Source organism: Manacus candei, unplaced genomic scaffold, assembly GCF_025592945.1.
Source record: "Manacus candei isolate 608988 ecotype Guabito, Panama unplaced genomic scaffold, ASM2559294v1 h1tg000028l, whole genome shotgun sequence".
Lineage (NCBI taxonomy): Eukaryota > Metazoa > Chordata > Aves > Passeriformes > Pipridae > Manacus > Manacus candei.
Genome location: NW_026138076.1, coordinates 9,624,079 through 9,649,727, shown reverse-complemented (window position 1 = coordinate 9,649,727; position 25,649 = coordinate 9,624,079). Strand labels below are relative to the sequence as shown.

General features: G+C 38.4%; 1 protein-coding gene across 2 annotated transcripts in view; it reads right to left on the bottom strand.

Annotated features, from left to right (window-relative positions):
* Positions 1–22,051, bottom strand: part of CWH43 (cell wall biogenesis 43 C-terminal homolog) — a 28,004-nt gene extending 5,953 nt beyond the window's left edge. For both annotated transcript variants that reach the window (XM_051789815.1, XM_051789816.1), the window contains exons 1-12: positions 21,852–22,051; positions 20,802–20,993; positions 16,984–17,104; positions 16,692–16,846; positions 15,156–15,357; positions 14,134–14,222; positions 11,941–12,195; positions 9,069–9,194; positions 6,839–6,918; positions 5,791–5,896; positions 2,909–3,044; positions 1,580–1,729 (exon numbers count right to left, since the gene is read on the bottom strand). In XM_051789815.1, coding sequence (XP_051645775.1) covers positions 1,580–1,729; positions 2,909–3,044; positions 5,791–5,896; positions 6,839–6,918; positions 9,069–9,194; positions 11,941–12,195; positions 14,134–14,222; positions 15,156–15,357; positions 16,692–16,846; positions 16,984–17,104; positions 20,802–20,993; positions 21,852–21,894 — 1,655 coding nt within the window. In that variant the 5' untranslated portion in view covers positions 21,895–22,051. The remainder of the gene's footprint in view (positions 1–1,579; positions 1,730–2,908; positions 3,045–5,790; positions 5,897–6,838; positions 6,919–9,068; positions 9,195–11,940; positions 12,196–14,133; positions 14,223–15,155; positions 15,358–16,691; positions 16,847–16,983; positions 17,105–20,801; positions 20,994–21,851) is intronic.
* Positions 22,052–25,649: the final 3,598 nt, after the last annotated feature.

Genomic DNA, 25,649 nt, shown 5'->3' with positions numbered 1-25,649 from the left:
TAAATACCATTGAGAAAGGGAGCTAAATGCCATTGAGAAAGGGAGCTAAATACCATTGGAATCTGTAAACCCAAGAGAAGACAAGAATTTTAGTGTGGCTATGCTTTATAAACAGTGATACTTCTGACTGAAGCAAATGCATTAGGGAGAAAGAGCACAGAAACAGGAGACAAAAAAACCCCAAACATTTAAATAGAAACCTGACCTAGGTATGTGTGAAATTGCCTGCTCAGCTAGTTGCTCTTTCCAGAATGACACCTCTCCAGAAGATGGGATCTTTTAAATGACACAGGCATGGTTATATTTCCACATTTTAAAAACAGTATTTAAAAACATCCCTAGTTATCCAGTATTCTATAGTCTATGTCATCCTAAGCAGTAGAAGGAAAAAAAAAAGATTAAAACCAAGCAGTTGTGTGCAACATTTAATTACAAATTCATTCCCCTCAAAAACACAATCTGATTTGCACTCATTTCCCATATGTCTCCTCACATTTTCTCCTTCGTCTTTATCTCACCTCTCTCTGAGGGGGGAATACAGTGCTATTTTCATCTGCTTTGACAAACTGTTTCTCAGACAGGCAAGTCTAATCACCTGTGTGAGGTATAGAATGAAATTCCTCTCTAGAGTTCAAATCGGGAGTGATTTCTCACAACTATATTTGTTCAATAAATGGGAAATTTATAAAAAATTTGTAGGTTTGGAGCACAGTTTCTACACTGGGGAAGGAAATGGGATAAGGAGAATTCTTGCTGTTTCCTGAGCAGCTTCTTTGTGTTATTATATTCTGCACTCTATCCATAAATTTGCCTCTCCATGAATTATAACAAATTTTAAAAAAAATTCCAAATCCTACTACATAGCCACAAACACACTAGATATTGCAGCAAATGTAATAGAAAATACAGCTACATGGAGCATTCACAAAACTATCTCTTATTAATATTCGTTACACACAAGTAATCAAAATGTTGTTTTTCAAGAACTGAAATATACACCTTATTCTCTTCCATCACATATTTGAGTTATTGGTATAATTTTGCCTTTCCAAATCCAGAGATCAGACTTCATATTGCCACTTGCATAGAGTCAGAAGGACACTGATGGGTATTTTTATTGCTGTTTCAACATCGTGCTTTCTTGGAAGTTTCAGATTTGTTACTTTTTGTCTTAATAAATATCATTTTTCCATTAACACTATCTATCTGTAACTGCAACTATCTGCACTCATTGTGGAATATAGTAGATCTATTCCATGTTCATAAAGTCAGAAGGATGCTATCCTGCACTGAGATGCATCTCTAGCCCTATCATTTGTTGTGACTTTAGAACAAGATCTTTAAATCCCTAGTAATTCAGATAGTAGGCTCAGCTGAGTTTTGCATGACACATTTGTCCTGTTTAAAAAGTACTTCAAAATTTTAAACCAGTAGTTAAGTCACAGTATTTCCTCAAGTGTGCCTTGCTAGAACCAGTATTACAGCGGCATATTTAGAGGGTACAAAAGAAATCCCAGAAATTCACAAATTACATTACATAACTTTGTACGATATGTGTAACAACAAATAAAATACACACTCTTCGTTTCCAAAGTGGGCAACAACGAAATCAATCAGCTTCCCTGTGAAGTTGACCGTCAGGGAAATGGCAGGTGCAATCTCTCCCTCTGGAGACGGAAGGAGGTGATGGGTTGATTTTACAATTGGATACTTTGATAGCGCCATAATCCTAAATGAGAAGAGGCGAAAAGTGACATCTTGTAGTTCACAAGAATCACAGGTGTGAACTAAGCAGATAAATGTGAGCAGAAGACTAACAGTCACTGAACACAAACCATCAGACCAGAATATAAACCATCGCTAGTAGATTTTTCTGAATTTAGGTTTCCCTCTAAAATACTACTTGAGTACATGCCCAAAACTGTATTATCAATTTAATTCCTACACTAAGAAATATTCTGTATATATGAATTCTCACACTGAGCCTTTCACAATCTGTATTTCAGACAAAACAAAATTTTATACCACTAGAAATTCAAACATATTTTATTAGAATCAGAAGCAGAGAGAAATACATCTTCCAAGTATGAGATGTCTCATTTTTCAGCTTCTGTTTAGACATTTTGCATCAGGTTTTTGAAAATATTTCATGAATAAAATTTCAGAGAATTATTTTTCTGCCCCATTCTGCCTCACTTAAATAGACAGACTCTGGAAGAGGAAAGTTACTAAACTCCCCTCACACATGGCAATACTTAGATAGACATTGCAACATCACTAGAAAGTTCTATCTGCCACAGAGATCTATATATCCCCCTGAAAAAAAAAGCCACATCGTAAGCAACTATTTTTCCAGAAGGCAAAGGTATTGAAAGATATGCAACTGGTAGTTGGTCAAGCATTAAAGTAAAATCAACACAAAAAATCTGGTCAAACAGACGTGTCTTTCTATGCCCATTTCCCACTATAGAGTTCAACCTGGATTTAAGGAATTCAAGATTTCAAATACCTCCAGGTGCAGTTACATTTTCCAACTGCTATCACATGTTTAAGTCCAAAATATAAAGGTCTCATAGCCTAAACCAAAATAATTTGAAAAGGGAATCAGATACAGTACTTAGAATGACGAGCGTCCAAATCTGTACAGGACGCCATTCTCTACTCCACCAAAACCAAAGTAGCTTACAGAGGCAGGCACCAAAACCTGATCATGTTTAACAATGAGAAAACTGCATCTGCATTACATTGTAACACTAAGGAATCAAAGCCTGTTCCTAAAAGACGAGCTCCAACAAGCGATTATGGGGATTATTACTCCAACTATTCTTTGCTCACGTTCGAGCACAGTTAGTATTGGGCAGTGTATTTACATCTATTTACTGTCACTGTGCATGTGAAGATGACTCACCCCCAAGTGTGATCTCTTGTGCTTGGACCAAAATCTGTGTAAAATCCTAGTTTTTCTCCTAGCCACATTGTTGGATCGTGGTTTCCAATGAATGGCTTAGAGGCATCACTCTCTATAATAGTGATAAAATCTGCTTCTAAAAAAGGAAGGGAAAAAACGAAAATATTTCCAAATTTATAACTGTTACCTATGAATGTAACTAAATGACTACAGGATATTGTAATTTCCCTTTTGATTGCACAAGGGTGGACACAAGTCCTTCAGGAATCAGTCAGGGCAAACTAACGTTCTCAAGAAAGTCATGCCCAAACTTTTGGCCACTGCAGGCCACACAACCCCTGATAAAGGCATACTTAGTGTCTGCTTGACACAGCTCCTCCCTAGTGCACAACCAGAGACATGAGACTGCACAGTAAAGCTGGCCTACACAGACCTCGTGCAGACCATTTCAAAAGCATTAGAGACACTGTGAGTACACTGATTAACAGCACATAGCGACTCTACTGCTTTCAACGATGAACAAGCACTACACAGCACATCTGCACTTACCTTCATCTAACAGATCCTATTGTGCTCCAAAGGGTCCTGTGCAAGATGGAACTGGCTGTTATTGCCAAAGCAATTACTCAACCCTGAGCGAGCCAGCATTAGCCCCAAGGCATGGTAACAGAAGGGTTCCCAGCTCCAATGAATTGATGACCATTGGCAGCCACCTCATTTTCTCATGGCACTGTGGTCCCTCCTTGTTTACATGCAGAAGTGTGGTTTTGTCAAGGGAAAAGGACGGGTTCCCCCATATTTTAACTGCAGGATACAGGAAGAACTATGCAGTCTCTCCAGGAACCTAAGAAAAGCATCTAAGACCTGCCCATGCCTGAAGGAAGGTGGGAGTCTGCAAGCTGGCCATAGGATGCCTGAACCATCCAGGCTCAGCTTGAGCAGCAGGTCCATATGGCTGCAGCAGAAAGTGTTCCCTTCTTGCTGCAATTATGCCCCCCTTGGAGTGTTCTCTCACTCCTGAAGGCAATCGAGTCACCACTTCATCCAAAGCTCTTCTTCAAGGAATTTAGACCACTCCATCCAGCACCACTCTTGACATAGAAGACTTTTTGCTTTTGAAATGTCTTATTTAGCACTGTGAAAGCAATGCCAGCAGGGAAAATGGTAGCTCAGAGTACTTTTAAGTGGATTCCCAGGTTTTTGCTTCTACATCATTAGCATACATGCTGATCACAGAAACAGTAACTGAAACCATTAAGAAGGGTTGATGTTGTATCCCTTCAGGGCAGACAGAAGTTCCAGTCACAAAAGCCATTACACATTGCATCTTCACTACGCCAACAGAGAGAAGATGAGCCCAAGGAATGCATACCACCACATCTTTAAAGACAACCCCTATGCTGAAGCAGTTAGTCGCTCTTCTATGGGGCTCAAAATCAGGAACTCTTTTTTAGAAAACAAATCTTTTAAGAATTTGAACCTTAACTCTAAATGTATTAATGAATGCATTTTCTGGAAATGTTAACATGGTATTTTATATAACAATATGTATATAACATAAAACTCCAGAATACTGTTTCTTGCAACCTGGAATTAAGATTTATTAATTTATATTTTGGAATTTGCTGCCTTTTTGACTTAACGGTAGGGTGGGGGTTTTTTTTGAAGTGATACTTCATTACCTCAAAGAAATGCTCAGTGGACATAACCATATTTTTCTAATATTCATTAATTTAAACTATGGTCACCAGAAATAAATGCATTTATTTTAATTCATAAATAAACATGCAAAGATTAAATAAACACCCAGATAGGAACTATGGAATCACTAATGTACAAGATCACTCCAAATTTCAATTCATTTAATGTCTTGGTTGTTTTCTCACATCACTAGACAGCCTACACAGCTCAGCCCTCTGAACCTTTGGGTTCATGGGACAATGGAATGAATGATGCTCGAATCAGTCTGTTCACTCTTCATTAACTCCTGGGCATCTGTGCCACAAAATCAAGCCTTGCACAGGAGCATCTGTCAGTGCCTTCCCACTGCTTGGGTCTGTCAAACCTGAGCTGCTCAGGAAAGTCCTGCAGTGCACTCACACCATAGGAAGAGCTGAGAAAACAAATGGTGGAATAGCAGCATTGACACTTCCTAATCTCCTGAGCTGCTTTAAACCCAGTCTACTCTATCTCATGAGTATCACAAAAAAAGGTAACACCTACAAGCACCACTGGCTGACTCCTTTCAATGCACTCTGCAGCAGCACTAATCTTGAGTCCATATTCTTAATTTCCTATAGCTAATTTTCCAACCAAAATCCTGTCCATGGGCAACAGGTTAGACATCCTTCTTTACCACAAAATCATGACAACTAAGCCAAAACTGTTATCTTTCTTGTATACATTGCTCTGGTTCAGTGATGGAAGCACTCATTTGTTTCTCCTCTCTATTTGTTGCTTAGAGCATTTTAATTTCAGACACTTTCAGCATTATATAATGCTTCACATCTAAAAAAAACCCACAGAGAAGTTACAAAGCATTGTATTTTATCTAAAAGGATATTTATCATTATTTTATTTATTCAAAGAGTTTCTCTATAGACAAGTTACTCATCAGCATTATGAGAAGAAAAATCCAAATAACAAACCAAGTGTTTTCTCCAACTAGAAACCTTTTTAAAAACACATTGAACAAGTTATCACCTCTGCAAATGGATTTCTAACAGAAGTGATTGTGTTGGAACAGCTCACCAATTCAGAAGAAAAACACTAAACACAGGTTCTTGTGTTAATGCAAAAATGGACTCAGTCACCCAGCAGGTGTTCTTTCTCTTTAGATGAACCCTCTCAAATATAAATGAAGTGGGAAAAAAAATAGTTACCTGTCTGATTAAGCAAATTAGCTGATCCTTCCAAATTAGACCATCCTTCATTGTCATATGCAAATCTAAAAGGCCAGATCATAGCAGAGAAGTCTCGTTTTGGAGCCTCAAAAAAAAAAATTGAAAAAAGTCAAGTGCAATTTAACTTTTATGTATTATAGCTTTGCAGCCAACAACATCAGATACATGGTGCCATAAAAGACATGCAAGAAGAGAAGTTTTAACCAACACATTTTCCTAATAAAGATGTCAGGATTACAAAAGAGTTAATCTGCTATTAACAAGTGGAGAAGAGTCATCATAATTAAAATGTATTTGCAAATAAATGAACGTGAAAGAGATTATGGATTATTTTGTCTTTCTAAGAGTAACTAGTCACTTTTTCCACACTATAAGAACCACAAACCTGAATTAATTCTAAAAAGAAAGCCAATTGTATATGTCTGCATGCATGTGCGAATCTAACACTAAACTTTGCAAGCCTTAAGCATCTTGTTACAATCATCGCAACACATAATTTTTGGCCAGGTAGAAAACTGGAATCTTATGATTTTTATCCAATTTCCATAACTACTCTAATCCAGATCAACCAACTTTTCAGAGAGCTTAGATTCAGAGTTATGCATATAAATATAGAAGTACAGAATTCCTTCATCTGGAAGGAACCTCAGAATGTTATCTGCTCAGACCTCCCTGACCTGAGATCAGGCTGCTAACAGCATTGTCAAGTTTGAATACAACTAAAATAAATAAATTTATAAAAGTAACATTCAAATTTAACATATGAGGCAAGAATCTCTCATTTTTTCAGAGTATTTTTTTCCTTTGCAGCAGCACCTTAAATCTCCAAAGACCCAAGCATTTCCCATGTTCAACGTGAATTTACAAATTAAATTTTTGCATTTTCATTTTTGTGTTAGTTTTTCTGATTACTTGGATACTGATACAAAGACTTCTTCAGCACCGATTAACACACCTGAAGTATCACATGCTGTATATATTTTACTGTCTATTTGAAAGTTCCCATTTTTGCAAATACACTACTCACCCCTTGGCCCAGTTTCTTCTGGTAAGTTTTATAACGTAAACCCAGTCCAAGCAAACCAACACCAACAAACAACCACAAGACTTGAAATAGAAAAATACAAAAATTATGTTTTTAGAGCAAGAAAAAATAACATTATTGTAGTTAGAACAGGGTACACTGTTACTCTAAGGTGCACTATTTATAAGATGAGAAATGTGTACATTTAAATTTCAACATATGCCAGGGATAACACCAGTCCAAGGTAGTGTACTTAAGAGTATCTAAATGCATCCAGAATATCTGTATGTGTGCAAATACACTTACATTCTCCAAAACACAACATGCTGAACAGATAAAATATACCAAAACTCTTTGAAATAGTTATGTAAAAATTGTGTCTGCTGAAGAATTTGCTACAGAAGATGAGTAAGAGGATCATGTAAACCTTTCAGTGTTTTCCTCTTTGTGTTGCAGGTATGCATTTGTAGTACACAATTTTTATTTTGGATTAATACAATGCATGGAATAAAATTTAGTTTACTTTGCAAGCCTTTATATGTCGAAAACGTGATTCCTGCCAGATTTCCAGAGTGATCATTTGTTTGACATGTTCCTGGAAAGGCACTTTGTCTTCACAGAAAGCATATTCAGAGTTTTCCCACTGCTCCAGTAGCCTTCCAAATAAATACAGTGGACACTTAAGAGCTCTCAGCATTTGGCACATTCTAATTTGATGATCAAAGCCCTTCTCAGTTATTTCATTTATGCAATGACATATGCTCTCTACAATGACTTCAATAACTCCTGTTTATTCTTTCATATCTTTAAGCACTTATGAAATTACTGTAATGCAAATTTTCTGGAACAATTTTGTGTAAAATTTAAACAAATAGGATAATGGATTATGTCAGAAGAAAGGACATGCTGTTTAAATTAGCACATGTCAAGTAATTTCATACTCTGCAAGACGCAAAGGTGCTTAAAGGGGAAGCTGAGAAAAAATACAAGTCTGGGCACGATGAGGAAGTACAAGAGGTATTGTTGCAGCGTCACCAGATTAGCTGAACAAGGGCTGTACTTTGTGACAAGGAGTATTTTGAAATATTCACTCACTTTTGTGAAATGTTTCTGAGCAGCAATATTCAAACCACTTGAACTGGTGTTCACATTGCCTCTGACACACAAACTCTCACGGGCCATATTCTTCTGGCCCCTGAGTATACAGGGTAAAGTCCTCCATAAAGATTCCAGAAACAGCCCTGAAAAGTTGTTAAGTGCTATTGTTTCTGCTTTCTAAATGCAGCAAAATGTACACAAATGGCAAGTGATTTGATACAAATCACAGAAGAAAAGATGCGGAATTTGAACCTTCATCATCCTGATCGCTGTAGGGTTAGCATGCCCTAATATTTAGCATTTTTTTTCCTTTACCAAACTTCACAATATTGACACATGTTTTTCCTTAGAAAAAACAAGCTAACAATGAAAACAAAAGCATCATTTATATGAATCCCTGAGGTTTAAAAGCCAAAAAGTAGTAAAACCTCGAACATTTGATTTTTGTTTCTCTTCAAAACCCAAGGGAAAAAAGCATATATACAATCTGGAAAGCTGGGATCACCAGGCATAGTTCACAGGCAAATGATGACAAGGATTTCCTGAGCATAGGCCTGGTCTTAACACGAAGCAAAGCATCAAGATTGTATTGTGATGTCAGCCTCAACAGGCTTTGCAGGACTGCCTCCTCACACAAGGAGGTGTGTCACATTACAGAGCAGGTCTTGGGCCAGCCAAGTCCCCTCACACTGCCAGCCAGCTCACACAGCCTTAGGAAGGCTGTCTCACTGAACTGCTTCAAAAACGACATAAAAAATGGCCAAGAAATTATTCCTATCTTTTGTGTACTCGTTGTAAATCTCAAGATCCAGAGAGGCCTCTTCCTCAATCTCTAAAATAAAAGCACAAATGCTGCTGAGTCCAACCCATTTACACATTTTGGTTTTTGGTCTCTATTTAACACACTCCATCAGGAATAGCTTCTGTCAGTTGTTATCACAGTGAGTCAGCTCCTCCAGTAGAATATGTCATCCTTAAACTGGAACCAGGGCAATACTAACTACAAGTCTGTCTCTAAAACTAGCAAAAAAACCACATTTCTAAAACATCTGAGCAAAAAGCTCCACAGTGTTACTCTTTTCCCTCAGACAATATCCCTACAGTCAGGGAAAAAAGGAAGTAAATTTATACTTACATAGTTTAATATAGTTTTTAGTCTTTTTGAATAGTGGTTTTTGATGGCTTTTCACTTCAAAGGTAGAGCTAAGGTCTTTCTTGGGTCCTGTTAGAAAATCTAGCCCAATACATAACATGATAAAACCTACAAAAATATAAGTAATCAGTTTTTTCATAGAGCCTTAATACATTAAACATTGCTCATAAACACAACACTTATAAACTTCCAGCTTATGAGACAACAACCTTATGGCTCCAACAACAAAGATGATTCAAAGCACAAATGCAGACAACTGCCGTACCTAATGTAGCAATGCAGGACATATAAGATTATTGACAGCACTCTCAAGCAAAGACTGATTTGCAGTATAGTTCCAGGGCATTATGTAAAAAGGCTAGCACAAGTTAGATAAATCATGCTAAAATCCTTCCAGGCCCTGTTGATGGATACAACTCCCAGCTCAGTCCACTGTTTTCAAATTTTACTGAAATCAACCTGGACAAGAGCAATTAAGTTACACCCACATATTACAGAACCTTAAAATAGCAGCTTTATGAAAAAATACATTGTTGATTGTAGATATGTTTTATCTACAAATTAACTGCTCTGTCACCAAGATAAAAGTAACACATTTTTTGTATAAGAACTACAAAAGCAATTGCTCATCGATTTGTACTAAAACAGCATAAGCAGATTGCAGTAGTTGGAAGGCCAATTTAACATGGCAGCAATTTGTATTCTTGCATTCCAGGGCCAACAAAAAGGGCTCTGCATTTTAGGAATAGACAACTAAACACACATGTAGATACATTTTAAAAACTAATCAACAACTTCATGCACTAACTGTTGCGCTGCATTGAAAAGGTATCTTTTCAATAAGTAGTTCAGACTGTTAGTACAAGGTCTTTTCCCATTCCTTATGAGATAAAGGATCCAATTACCTTCAAAGAAGACATGGGAGGATAATGAATTGGGTAAGAGCTCTGCTGAAGAAGATATATGTCCTTAATATCTTTGGGGCACCGTTAATTGACTATAGAAGCAGTGTTTTACTTCAGAGTTATAGCTGATGATGAAATTACTATTACTCAGTATTTTTTATTGCCCTTACTTCTTACATTAGTTGTAGTGAAAGTTTGCAAACCAAGCTAGGTCTAGAGCAATGATGAAGGGGGCACACACAAACCTTCCTCAAAGGGCTGATTCACAGCCATTAAAGGAATCTGACCCTCAGCATTATATCACATCACAGTAAAGCAGCACAGAAATTTTGAATATAATGATCTTACTTCCATTGTCAGTTTTCCTGGTGCAGCTCCCTACCCAAACTGCAGCAAGAGAAAGGCAGGATATTGGACAGGAGGAGAAAGCAAGAAATAGCAATTGCACCTGAAAGAAACCAGAAGAAAACAAGCAGTTCGCCAGAAAGCCAAACTGTAAGGGTAGAAGCACAGCAACAAATATGTAGTCTCATGGTATAATTTGCAAATCTGTGATAAGCAATGGGATGGCATTAAAAAGACTGGATTCTCAGATGGTATTTAAACTCACGTAGTGTCATCAACCGAGATGGGTTTAGTTCGCAGATTTCATTTTACCAAAGAGAAAGTTAAGGCCATCTCTGTGTTACTACTTGTGATCATGCCATGTAAATTAATCACAACTGTATTTCAAAGGAAGCAACAGAGAGGGATTTTATATAAAAGTTTTCCTTTGTCACAGCATTACTCAAGAAAGCATTTGACACTCCTCTACCACGTGCTTCCTTCATATAACTTCAAAGAATAAGATTTAATTAACTAAGATACTGTTTTTACAGACCTCCTAGAGTGCTTTGAGAACAAAGAAAATAACGCAATAATGGAATGGAACTCTCCTCAAAACATAACAAACTGAAATCCCTCATGCCATTGACGTAATATAAGAAATGCTTATAGAGAGTAAGGAACTGGAGTGACAGAAAGTGGTTGCAAAAACAGTTATGAAATCTAAAACCAGTGGAGCAACAAGTCAAGCATAGCATTCATTAATCCTTTCCAAACAAAATACAGGCTCATACATCACATTTTAAAATGTGCCACGCAATCAGCTCAAGGCAATATTTGACATTGTTTAAATATAGTTAGTGAAATATGTTATTGAAACACTTTAGTACCTATTGAGAAAAAAATTCTGGAGACAAAACCAGGAAGGGTTGGTTTCATTTCCATCTCTCCACCCTCAACAAGTGACCATTTGGCTAAACCCTTTATATTTGCTCAACTCGGTTGTTCCTCATTTGCAAATACCTGACAATTTTTTTTCTTCCTCTCCTGTTTGCATGTTTCTGACACTGCAGGTTCAATAACATTCCTCCAAACATGCTGGTGTGTTCACAAAATGTAAGGTAGAGCCACACAGAAAAGAATCTCAGGTCTCAAATGTAGATTAGCTAGATCAGCAGGATGATACACTTTGCTCTTCAGAGTAGGACTTCATAATGCACTGAATTATGTCACGGTCCCAGTAACTACATTGTTACCTGAGGTACCATACTGCTACTTTGGGTAGCTAGCATACAGGTGCATTCACAACCTGGACTGCAGCCAGGTTTTTAGGGTGACCGATCAACAGATCTCTTCCTCAGTTGCTTACTGAGTCATCAGACATTTTTTCACTTCATCATTTTCCCCCAGCTGAATTCCATTTTTTGTCCACATTTTAGACTATTTCTAACAGTAAAGAAACAAGTTGGGGTTTTTTTTGCATATCTCAATTTTTTCATTCTTACCATAGTAAATCTAACAGCAACTGAGCATTTGGAAAGACTCTTTATACTCTAGCTACATTTCACATGTCTGGCTGAGGCTAAAACAAGTGTATTTGTATTTGTTCATAATCAGAAATGTACCTAAAAGAAGATGGGAGCTTTCTCTAATGTAAACTCCTCCAGGTACAAATTTATAAGCTGTACACCATACACAGAAGAATAATTCAAGAACATAGGCAAACATGGCTGTACTCATGGCTTTCCCAGGATGCAGACAGCTAGCAAAGCGTCCAGCTAGATGAGGCCACACAGACATAGTAAAGACAGCAAGAATGTTGCCTGCAACAGCAGCACTCCAGGTGTGTAAATAAAGAAGACCAGCTGAAGATCCCAAACCTGAGAAGGTATAGAAAAGAATATAGTAAGTCTCAGTCATATTATCTGCCACATTCATTTTCACATTCTGTCTGGGAAAAAAATACAGTCTGGGAAATATAACTGTTCTTTGCAGCCATGAAAACTGCATCACTAGGATCTCACAATTGCCAAAGACAGTCTCTTACTTTTCCTAACATCCCATTTTTTTAAAGATTGCTTAGTCAGCTGAAAACAGTGCAGCAAAAAGACAGCAGAGAAACATCATCAAGAGCCAAAACTAAACAGTTTTTTTACATTGAGCTCTCCCAGCACAACAGAGGGATGATGCACTCTTTAAGACAGTATCAGGTTTGCCTATTATGAACCTCCTTTACCATAATAAAGAATCAAATAGGTTAATATGAAGAGCAAACATATCTTTCCCTGATCTTTTTTCCCTGTAGATAACCATATACAGGTTAGGCAAGAAAACTGTTAATCTTTTACTAACCCCAAGAGTTTTTATTTCCCACACTGTCTTTGATTTGGGAATTCAACCCCAAAGCGAATATTAACAACCACACAAGCTCTCTATAACAGGACAATCTCATTTTCAAATGTTACTGCAGGTAAGAGTGTTTCACAGTCTCATAGCAAATGTATAGAAATGCTTTTAATATTTTACTTATACATCAAGGCTCTGAGTATTTTAAAATACAATGGCTAAATCAACTAAAGAACCATTCTGTACCTGTTTCAAATTAGTGATGTGTGTACATTAAAAAACAGATGCTCATACTCACATTATAATCTGCACACACATTTCTTAAAACTAACACCTACACCAGAAGGTAAATTGCCCAAAAGGACAACCAATGGTTTAAGCATTGGCAACTCTTGTGCCTTCAATGTGACGCTCCTAATATTTGGTATTTTATTTTGATTCCTGACTAGGAGAAACTCAATTTATACCAAATTTCTTGCCTTCAAGGTTGTGGAAAATGACTTGAAAGTGCACTCTTAAGTGCTCCAAAACAGAAGGTGAATGAGAAAAAAAACCAAAACATAACTCATCATTTCCTTTGGTCACCATATTTTGTATTCCTAATTTATGATCAAACATTTGTTGGAAGACCTGCTGTGTCTTCTTTATATAAAGATCTAAAGGCCAAAAACAGAAGCAGATTTAGAGGTTTTTTAGACAGCATTTATATCACTATATTTCACTCAGATGGGATGACAGATTAAACCAAGCAGCATCTATCCATCCATGCTGAGACAGCATGAAAAACACACCTCTCCACAGTTCAGGAGCAGAATTATTTTCATCTCCTCCTACTTGCTCCACACATCACTTGCTCCACAGCATAGTTATACCTTTCTCCTGAAAACGGGTGCCCAGATCCAGTACTTGAATCCCACTTCCCACCACCTAAGACCCACTGTATGCAGACTGATTTACAAACATATTGCTCCAGTAGACAGCTTTGATGTTCATATTATTTTATTGCCTGGAGATCTTGAAAACTAAGAAGACAGGAGGCAAGCTTGCCTCCAGATGAAATGCACACTAAATTACAAGTTATTTTGCCTCCTGTAGAATTAAGAGGTTTGTGTCACCTTAACCCCATAACCCCACATGTAGCCTTATCATAGAATGACTAATGATGGAAAAGACCTCTAAGATCATCAAGTCCAATGTGTTATACAATGCAGATGGTCAGAACTGAGATGCTGCTCAAGGGAACAGAACCTCAACAGGGGCTTCTGCAGAGAGTAACACTGCTCTGCAATGGTCTGGAGATTTGGCCTGTAGTCCTTAGTCAACTGGTCAGACATATGTATACTACAGTCAGTGACAGAGAAAAGGAGGCTTTGATAAGCCACACTTTTCTGAGATGTGGTGTAAGGTCAGAGGACTTGAGTAAAAGAAATAAAGTAACAGAAACAAAAATTCTGCTCAGGATTTGCACCTACCTATGAGAAACCAGGCAAAACTGATGACAGAAGACCAGCTCCAAAATGAAAGCATCAGTCCCTGAGCCAAGCCCAACAGAACTGTACCTCTAATACAATAATAAGGAAAAAGAAATCATACAGTAATACGATTTTATAAACATCTGGCACTCAAAAAGAAACTTCTAAACATAGGCCAGGATGTTTGGTAATATTAATAATCCTTTTACTTTAAACAGAGCTTAATTTGAGCACAAAATACCTTTACTTCACACCCTGCTGTATTTTCTCCCCTCTGTAAAAAACCTCCAGTTGAAAATAATGGCAGTTTATTGTAAGGTATAAGTGAGCTATGCTCAGCACCAGAAGCAGCCCACTGAAATCCTGAGAACAAAAGGTAAAAACAACCCAGAGAAAATGAGAGGGAGGAATCCAGTGCAAAAAGAAGCATTTTCTTCACATCAAATAGGGGATCCCAGAGCATCTAACATTGCTACCAGTCTTGGGTAGCTCTTTTGTATACCATCTCCAAATTATAAACTCTTTCACCTGCCATTCCACATAATGGACTCAGAATAACTAATCTGGTCTCTTCCTAGGTTTTGGAACCCAAGTGAACAGCACACAGCATCAAGACTACAAACGTCTACAGAAGTATATCTTTTAATATTGCACACAGTTTATTTATGTGCATGCATCTCTGACCATCTCCTCTCTGAAGTCAACTGCTAGACTAATTACTGCCTATAATAGATAGACTGCATTCATAAGTCCTTGAATCTCAATCCTAATCTAAATATTGTTTTGCAATGTGGCAAATTCTGTATTAGAAAATTTTAAGATTTCATGGTCTAGACACAATGCTCAGAGTTATCTGAAAGCTAGAATAAATCTACAAGTCCTCTGTGTGAATTATCTTGTATCCACTTTTTTCTATTTAAATTATTATACCATCATCTGGTTGAGTTTTAATTCATCCTCCACTATAGCACTGGCTTTTGAGAACTGTTTTGTTTAAATAATAATAATAAAAATCCACTTACCCATGTGGATTAGGATCTGGACCTGTATGTGGATGTCCACTTACTGCCCATCTAGAAATTAATGAGACCTCCCCAAATATCCACAGGGTGAGGAACATGAGGCTGCCAAAAGCAGCCCCAGATAAAAGCCAATAAGGATGGGAAGCAGTCTCTCTAACCGCATTACCAGTTTTGTTTGCTTCTTGTTTCCTCCTGTCTCCACCTAGAATAAGCACAGAAATGCAGCTAAGCAAACTGTCAAATTCCATTAACAAGAGTTACTGAGAAAAAGAAATAGCCAAGATCACAAAATTACCAGAATAAATTACAGACACAAAAGCTAACTTATCTGATCATTCATGGAAATTGATAACACACAAAAAAAACCTCAAAGTCTCTAGTAACAATCCTAGGTCTGCCAGGAAAAGCTACTCACAGTAAGTGTACAAAAATGGCAACCTGCACATTTGATTATTCTTCATAATACTGGAATTTAAATAATTAAATTGGCTTTGAAAATCAGCAGAAAAGTTATTGGAATTTGTTCAGAGGATTCCGTTCTCTGAAACTCTAAGCTCTGATAAGAACAAAACCCGACACTTCCAAATAAGCCAGAACTAAACTCCCTTCCTTCTCCTTTTTCCAGGCACTGTAGATCCTCTCTCATCTAAGGAGAAAGCAACACCTTTAATTGCATAGACATATCACTTTGTCATCCACAAAGGAGACATATTTCCTTCCTAATCTCTTGCAGTAGATTCCCTTTCTAAATTCTGATGAAAGTTCAGACTTAATTTATATTATGTAATGCAAGTCTACAAACAATATGCATGATGATAATTTATACCCACTTACACATAGATAAGGTTTTATCTTTCAATTAATTCATTCAGGCTATACTGAGAAGGAAGGAGCTCCTGAGGATTTAACATGAGCTGCCTTAACTAACCAATTTAACTAACCTCGCTGTCTTCCTTGGCAATATCACCTTCACAGTTTTTAAGTGAGCTTAGCCTATGCCAGCCCCCACTGCTGTGTACTCTCTCCAAACACTTCAAGAACTCAGGCAAATTTTGACCAGGACAACTTGTCCGCTCTTCCAATACTTTCTGTTTATTTTGACACATCAGCTGTTCCCCAGCTTTGTCCTGTCTCCCCTTCTCTGTCAAAAGACATGCACTGGCAGAGAACTTCAAAGTGCAGACTGAATTAAGAAAATAAGAGAAATACCACAGATGTTTCATGATGGAATGACAATGACCATTCTGCTTTTATTGGTCTAGCTTATGCCTTTGTTTGTGTTACTGTCACATTATTGACACTGCAATTAGTCCACAGTTCCAACACCAACTTACTACAGCTTGTATGAATTGTGATACCAGTTCTGACATGTTATGGGTAGATGGAAGTACCCCATGGCTTCTAAAGCTCATGCATCAGGTCTAAAAACAGACTCTATACTGGGGAAACAAATCAACAAATCAAAACCCAGTGGCACATAGATAAGTATACTTTAGGATGTTTTCATAGCTGCCATCTTTGTTGTAACATGCTTACCTGAATAAATTCGCTCCACTGCTGCTATAAAACCCATTATCATAATGACAGTATTGGCAACCTGTGAGCTCCAGACTGGGTTTAGTGATGTGTACCAGATGCGAAGAACAAGGAGCATTATCTTGCCTAGCATGAAGCCCCATATCCTGATGAACCTGTAAGAATCAGTTTTTGAAATAGTAAGGCATTAGGGGAAAAGAAAACATCTTAACTTCTAGGGGACAAAAAAGAAAGAAAACATCTTCTAATACAAGGAAATGTCAGTTCCAATCTCATCAGAATAAGAAAATACCTTTGTAAACTGTTTCCTGACCACCATGTTACTGTTTGAACCAGCAATGAAGAAGAAACACCAACAGCCAAGATGAATAGTCTAATTGAAGCATTTGGTGCCTGGTATGATGCTAAGCTTCCTACAAAGAAACACACACAGACAGAGATTGTTTTAAGGGGCAATAGAGATCAGGTAATAAGGATTTCCTGTGTATTAGTTCAACCTTGTCTGTAATTTGAATAGCTACACCATTCATCTGAAAACACATGACATTACCCATTTTTAAACAAAGCAAAGAAATGTAGGTATGGATAGCAAGTGAGTATATATGACTTTATAGCAGTTATCATTTTCAAGGAAAAAGATAAATGAAGCAATTATCCAACGGTGCAGTGATTGCCTTAATTTAAGTACTTATGGTGATTGATTCCATAAATATGATATATGGATAAAATATCTAAGCATACAGATACTCCTCAACTATGCACTTACATAACTCAAAAGCCATAAAGTTTTATGTATGGTGACTACTCCTTTCTAAAAAGGATATGGCTTTTGCCGCAGTGCACTTTTAAAATAAGTGCACTTATAAAAGTAAGTACACTGTGGCAAAAGCCATATTCTTTATTAGACAGGAGCAGTCACCACACATTGCTCAGGGATTAGTAGGTGTGAACAAGGCTTTCTCTGACCCAGTATTTGATCTCAGAGTCGTCACCAACAGCCTGTGTCATCTTATTACTGGAAACCGTCACTCTCCCAGTCACTGAAACAGAGCATGCACACACATCTCCACCAGTTCTCACAGCACAGTGACCTCACCCTATCAGCAGTTTTAGATTCTGCTAGCAGGTTTCCAATTAAAGTGACAATGGATCACATACATTCTCATAACCTCACTCAGTGTGGCAAAATCTGGCCCAGGACCAACATCAAACATCAGGAGAAGCAACATTGTTATGCTACCAGCCATTTGCTAAATGAGTATGAGTCAAACTTGAAGAGATGTTAAGCAAGTAAGGTCAGAAAAAAAAGCTCCAGATTCTGGCAACACATGCTAGGAATTCTCCAACTGTCTACCTGCTCATTTGGCTCACAGTAGAAGATACAAAGCTTAGCACAAAGATGATAAAATGAAATCAGTGTGTAGTGAAGATGCACTTGTGTGAACTTCAGCAGAGGGTGCATGTACAATGCACACAGATTTCTGTCGTTAAATCGTACCGGCAATCCATAAACCTGCCTCTTAAATCTTTCATCACTTACACTCCCCTGATTAAAGCTAGCATGAGTCTGCCAATTTACAACAGACACACCTTTTGTTGCTGAGCAAGTACACCCAAAACTTAAATATATCTGTCCAAACACCCAAATTTACTGTGTGTTGTCTGAAGACACAGATTCAAATAGACACTACCAGGGGGTAGTTGGTTGCTGTTTGTTTTTAAATAGAACACAAAATCAAGTACTATGGAACTAAAATTTTCAGAGAAAATAAAGCCTCCTGAAAAGGCAAAAAGAAACAAAAAAAAAAAAAAACATGCCCCTAAATATGGTTTTAGCTAAGCATGAAGAATTTTCAGATTTTTTGATTGTGAAATTTAGGACTGAGTATTTCCAGTGGAATGGGGTGGAGCATGCGTGGGGTAGATTGTGCTACCTGATTGTTCAACAAGCCCCAGAGGAAGGCCATAGCATTTCTGAGGAGGAAAAAAAAGATCAAAAAGAGAATGAAGTGTCTAGGTATGAAGGAGGGGAAAAAAGCAGGAAGAATTGAGAAACAGGAGAAACAGCAGCACAGTGTGATGGGACAGAACTAACATAAAAGACAAAATGAAGTGATGAGAACTAAGTAAAAAGATATATATGGAAAGTCCTAAAGCCCAGTGCTGCCTGTGCAAGGGCATCTGGCTCATTTGAGAACCTGCAGCATGGAGGCAAGTAGAGTGAGGGTTACTACTGGCTGCTAAACTCCTTGATGGAAACAAAGAGAGTGAGGAACATGCTCTTACATCTTCCACAAATGCTAATGCTCGCTGTAGGGCAACAGGTAAAGAGAATGCAGAGTATATACAATAGAGCTGGGAGACAATATGGTGTAGACTTGCAAAAGGGTGGACAATATTCAGAGTGTTTAAGAGGTGAAAACAGCAGGGGGATATGGTCACTGAGGGGACAGTTCCTGAATTTGCATACAGCAACACTCAGGTTATCCCTGGCTGAGGATGAGCACAGCTTTTGTCTTCCTCCTCTGAGTTTTTCTATGACCACCTACATTAAGACATTTCTGTCCCAGATTACTACTGAATGAGCTAACTTTTTATTTGGAGTTAATACTTTCAGGAGCTTCTGATGCAGGTGAAGCAAACAGGCATGAACCAACAGACTTTACACACCATTACTGCCTGTTACTGCTCTTTACTTAGCAGAACAAAAATTACACTCTTTTAGGTGATTTCCATCTCGTTTGGTAAAGTGAACTACTAAACACAGCAAGGTGATCTGAAGGACTAATCTTAAATAAACATGGCAGATTTTGTGTCACTGTGACATCTGAAGGGATGCAGGGTGCAATTTTAAATGCTTCCACTCATTACTAGTTTTTAAATTAGAAAATCTTGCAGAAAGAGATATACTGAGCACTGCTGCAGGAAGCTGAAGTAGAAGATTCTGCTCACTTAAAAACTTATTACAGAAAAAAAAAGGTATTAGGATGGATAAAATGGGAAGAGTAGGAAAAGAAAAGAACATGGTAAGACTATTCTTAATCTAAACCAATGACACCAACAAACTGGCTTCAGTTCCAGTATCTTTCTAGAGTTAAAAGAACAAGAATTCTTTTCAAAAAATATGTAGAGAAAGTAAATAAGATGATCTTATTCTGTCTTCTAACAGTAAAAGAGAAAAACTATAAGGAAAATGATTCCCTGATTATCATTTTAGATTAACAAACGAGGAACCAGGAACTGCTGCTTCTGAAACACATCACTCAGCAACAGTATTTTCATCTCTACACAGGGTGGAGACCCTTGTCTCCCCTGAGTTCATCCGGGTGTTGCAAATTAGTCAGCAATAACTTGCTTCTGAATGCGGCTGTAGGCTCCGAACCTTCTCCCAACAAATTTTCAGAAAATCAACAAAAGGTAAGATTTGCACCAGTTAGTTGAAGACCAAAGCATGAATCCCAGCAAATCTTCATTTTAGTAGGAGTGTGTGGGATGGGTAGCAGGGCAGCTTTTTCCTGAATTTACGATCACTTTTTTCCTGTGCAACTGACAATATAAGTCATTTCACATTTAGGATGAGCCATAACCCCATCAATATACTACAGGCATCTACATAGATTTAATTTAAAAATCTATTCTTAGAAGAAAAAAAACTGCCTCAGAAACTAAGTCTACCAAAAAGAATGTTTCACTCATAGCAGATTACTTTTATAATAGCCTCAAGATGATGTCTTGTCCCTACCCATTGTCACAGATGCAGAACTGCTGTACAAAAAAACACCTGTTCTGCTGATCTCTGTGTGATACTGAAAACATCTTTCCTATTGGGTGTGACTTATACTGATTTAAAAGCTTCTAGAGGTAGAAGTGAAAGGAGATTTTTCTTTAATTATGCAGCAACCCAACACAATGGCTGTAAGCAATATTCCTCTAAACATAGCTAAAAGCTTGAGAGAAAAAAATCCCAACAAAACATGAGTATGGGGAGAGTGAGAACTTCTTATTGCTGTCTCTTTTTGTAATTATTTGAATTTTAAGGCAATTTGGAAGGTTTGTTCTTATGCCTTGATAACAAGATGGAATCTATAACTCACTACAGTGCATACTTACCAACCATAGTCAACCTCAGAAAGACTAAGACGTACTTATTGTTAGCCAACCTCCAAAAAGGGCCAATTGTCAAGAATATTGGAGAAAAGAAAGCAACAGCAAAAACTTCTAGGCCCGTGAGTGCCAGTGTCTGAAGGGGGAAGTAGTAGATCATCGGTGGCAGTGCATGGTAAAGAGACCAAGAAATGTAGCCTAAAAAAAAAAAAATCAAACAACAACAACAAAGGAAAATCCCGTCATGTATTTTCAACAGCAAGGTTTCCTGGAGATTACTTAAAAACTATGATTTTGTACTTCCACATGTAGACTATCAAACATATTGGAAAGTAATTCAACAACAGCACTTTCTGTGAAGAAATATTTGCTATTTGAAGTTAAACAAACACATTTTCCCAGGAAATAAACCAATGAGAATAAAATAATTCTTCCCCCCTTTAGACAGTAGTTCCTATTTTGATCCTCAGTGAAGGAGTGGTCAGCCTCGGAAAGGGTTACTGTTCGGAGAGATCAATGCTGCCTAAATGAGCAGTCCACCCACAGCCTCAGGGCTCCCCAAAGGCAGATATGTGGCTAAAGGAACTTTTCTAGTAAAACGGTGTGGTGGTCTCTCCTGGAGACACCTTGTCCAGGCACGCCAGCACTGCGCTATGAGTTTCCACACGCTTTGCAGGAGATGCAGGGAGCAGCCGAGCCGCAGCGCGGAGGGTGTCGGGGTCTGCCCTGAGCGCCCTAACTTGCTCAGGGCAGCACAGCACCGGCTCTGCAACACCTGCACAACAGTTGGCCGAGGACAGCAATAAATCCTAGGCTGATCCAAGGGACAAAAGGCATTCCATCACTAGAGGAAAAAGAGAGCCCTAAGAAGAACACTCAGCAGCGACCACTGTTCGCTCATTTCTAGCGGAGGAGCGTTTCACCGGCGACACCCCGCCACGGTCGGTGACTCCCGCGGCACCGCGGCCGCCGGCCGGTCCGGGCAGAACCCCCCCCGGTGCCCTCAGCCTCGGCCCCTCGCCCCCAGCCCCGCGGGGAGGCACCGCCGCCACCTACCCAGGAGACTCTCCGACAGAATGGCCTTCCACAGGGGAAACATCGCGGCGCTGCCCGGCTCGGCGGGGGCTTCCTCTCTCTTCCCGGGAGCCCAGTCCCGAGTGCCCAGGAGGGCGCGGCGCCGCCGCCCGTCCCGTCCCGCCTCGGGGAGCCGCGTCCCCGCGGCGGGGGCGGGCAGCCCGCACGGCCGGAGCTTGTTCTTTACAGCCCCGCCACGCGGAACGGCGAGGAGGTCTCGCCCCTTCGCTGACCTGTCAGCAAAGGAGCACTTGTCCACCGAACAGTCACTCCAGCAAGGAAAATAAAAGCAAAAGGTTGTCATCCCACGGACTGATGGGGAAAAGAGGAGCTGACCCACTTGCTGCTTGTATAAATGCTTGGTTGACTATGTGGGGTTCGGAGGTGTCCGGATTAGTGCTGTGCTCATCTTAGCGAAATGTGTGTTGTTTTACCTTCTGACAAGCAATGCTGTCTGCAAAAAGCATCAAAAGAAGCATTTAGTTGGCTGAGATTCCTGAGTCGTTACGTTTGCTAGTTTTAGAAGAGATCCTGAGTTAAATCGACACAGCCATGAGCATAGCTGCCAAGTTATGGTAAAAGGATTACATAAGCAAAATCTGAAATTCAGAATTTCATTTTTGGCATGAAAAGTAAAATTGTAACTAAGAAGTCCTCTTGCTGTTGGAATATGTCATCTTCTTAAGTTTTATTAATCTTCATGCAGCACCCTATGAAACTGCCAGCTGTATCTTCTCATTTGTGTTAAAACTATTGTCCCATTCTAACTAAACTTCATGGTATGATTTTCTTTCCTTGTCTTGTGAAACTCCAAATCCATAGGAGTAAACTATGAATACCTGACATATAGCAATAAATTCCAGTCAAAACGTTTGGAACAAAAGTTTGTCCCAGTAGTCTCAAAGTCAAGTGATTCATTTACCCCACAGTATAATGGGGTTTGGCTAGCTACTAAAACTGTTGAATTTTGGATACTATTTGAAAACATGTTTTTTAAATGTCCACAAAAGAATTGAAGTATTTTGAGGGAAAAGTCAACCTCACTAGGGGAGGAAAAATGAGATTCATAGATTTAGTTACCTTCTTTCTGTCTTCTCCAAGTTCCATGTCACTAAAGGCATCTTTCCTTTTCTTCATTTAAGAAAAGTCATACCAGAATAGTCACCAAGTTCACTTATTACTGGCTCAGGATTATGTAAGTGATGACACCATTTCATCTTGCTGTGGTGTGACGCAAATGGAACTTGGAAGATGAGATCCTTGGCTAGAGTAAGTCTGGAACATGGCTGCTCTTGTAGCTGCACAGGAAAAGTATGAAGTTCACAGTATGCATTCAGCCAATAAATATTTGAAACAATTTTGCAATACTTTTTGCAATTACAGTGTCTTGCTTCATGGTTCAAGGTGGAGTTCCAGTAAAACTAGACATGGCTGAACTCATGAACCTGGCATGCTTGTGTGGCTTCCATCAAATTCATAATGCAATGAAGATAATGCAAATCCTGAGAAATTTAGCCAGCATATTCTGGGTAGTCTCTCTGAGATTCTTAGCAACTACTAAGTTTGGCTTCACATGTAATGAAGTGCTCTCCATAGGGCTGACACACATATAAGCATCAGGGCACAAGAGGAGAGAGTTTTCAGGTGTAATTTCTTAAATACAAAAGCCAATGCTTACAAGGTGATTCATAACACATGTATGTGTAGGAATGCCTTTCACTATATTTTTTTAATCTTGAAGCGCCACATGCGTAGCTGATAAAAAATACAGCAAAAGCAGCTGATCTTTACAGGAATATAACGAAGGAAAATCAGCAAAGCTGAGATAACATACTATACTAGGAGTTTCCACTCACACAAAAAAGAGTATTTTCATTTTAGAATAGTATTTAACATACCCTAATGTAGACATACAAAATTAGCTGAGATTAACAGAAAATAAATTTCAGCCCCACAGTTATATTGCTTGACAGGGGTAAATCTCTCTAAAGCTAGTGATTGTAAAAAAAAAAAAAGCCTTTTTTGGGTTCAAACTATTTGGGTTCAAAGTTTTGAAAGCCAAAGTAAACACATGAAATTTAAAACAATTTTCAGACATGTGTAAGAACCTGTCCTTGCATATAGCCCAGCAGAGATGGGCCTGAATGGGCATGATGAAGAAGCAGAAGAAAGAGACAGAAAAATGGAAGAAAAAAAAGGCATAGAAGTATGAGCACAGATTAGGATTAAGAAAGTGACTCTAGAAAAAAATTGGTGTGGGTGAGTTTACAGTTAGGCACCTGTCACTCTCACAGTGGAAACACAAACACATGCAGGTCTCTTCAACCATTTTACTAGCTTCTTTACACTGAGAAGAGGAAATCCCAACTCTTGAATATCTGATAATTGTCAGATCTTCATTTCTACTAGAAGATAAGCCAGACCAAGTGTAAAATAAAAATAAGTACATCCAAGGATCAGCCAGGACATAGAAAACTTACATGATTTCTTGTATGTAGTGAGGACAGTTTAATGTTTTACTTAGAGGTACGTTGACTGTTTCCTGTTGACTGTTTCCTGCTGTGATGTTTCATGTCTTTTCATTCACCCTTAACTCCTACTCTTATTAGCATGAGAACAATATCCTATAGTGTAATTCTTACTTAGTTCTCCATGCTCTAAATATTTCTGTGACTGATACATTTTTGTAGCTGCACTGTGCTTCCATTACTCCAGGTCTTCGTTTCTCAGGGAATTTTTAAGCAATTAATGATCTGTTTAATTTTATAATGGACAAATAATCATATTTATGATACGTTCCTCCTTCTCTAATGTGCTATATGTATACATGGGTGTTTCTGTTAAATACCTGTTAAATACTGTGAAGGCTTTGCCTTTAGTGAATGTAGTGAACCTCAGGACCCTGGTAACCCTCCAGTGTTTTCTAAGAGGTTTTTCAGACAAGCAGCCAGAACCTGCAAACCTTCCCTGAGTTTGTGAAGTCTCCTTCTACTCTGATAGCAGAAAATTCCTCAGCCAAACATTCAACTCCATAATGGTTGTTTTATTTTTGGTATCTCTTGGGGTTTTTTTCTTTGATATGTAAAGTTGGTTTCATTCTGGGAGGGGTAAGAATTTCTCTTTTGGTTTGTATTTATTCTTCTGAATCACTAACATTTATTGATTTCTGTCCATTACCTCTCTCCATTTTTTATAACTATGAAGTACTTTCAGGTAAATTTTGGAAACAAGGAGTATTTGAAGAACATACTCAATTGTGATAACCAACTTAAAACTAAAAGGAAGTTTAATCTGATTTTTAATAGGCAATTTTGCACAGGAAGCTGCAAGAATCCAAACAGTCCTGTCCCTAGGCAATCACTATTGCCAGGCACGCATATGCCTCATGAGGAAATTGTCATTCCAGTGCTCTTTCACTTTATGTCCAGTTTAAGCTGTTATTCTTAACTGTTACCAGTTAAGAAGGTTATTAAGTACTCTCCCCACATGGGATTTTCTCATGTAGTGTATTTTTCAGAATACAATGCAGCCAGTTTTACATATGATTTCAAGAATACATTTTAGAGCACATGAGCTATTAGGTACACTTTTAAGACTTCTTTTAGGACATCATTCCTGCCCAACCTCCACGTGACAAGCACATCATGCAGCAGCAAAGCCCAATCCTCTGGTTTGTCAGGCAGGAGTGGGAGAATTGTCTGGTGAAAGGGGCTTCAAGTAGCCAAGACTTCTGGAAGCTGAAAGCTTTTTTGGACTCAAGAAAATAAACCATGACTTATG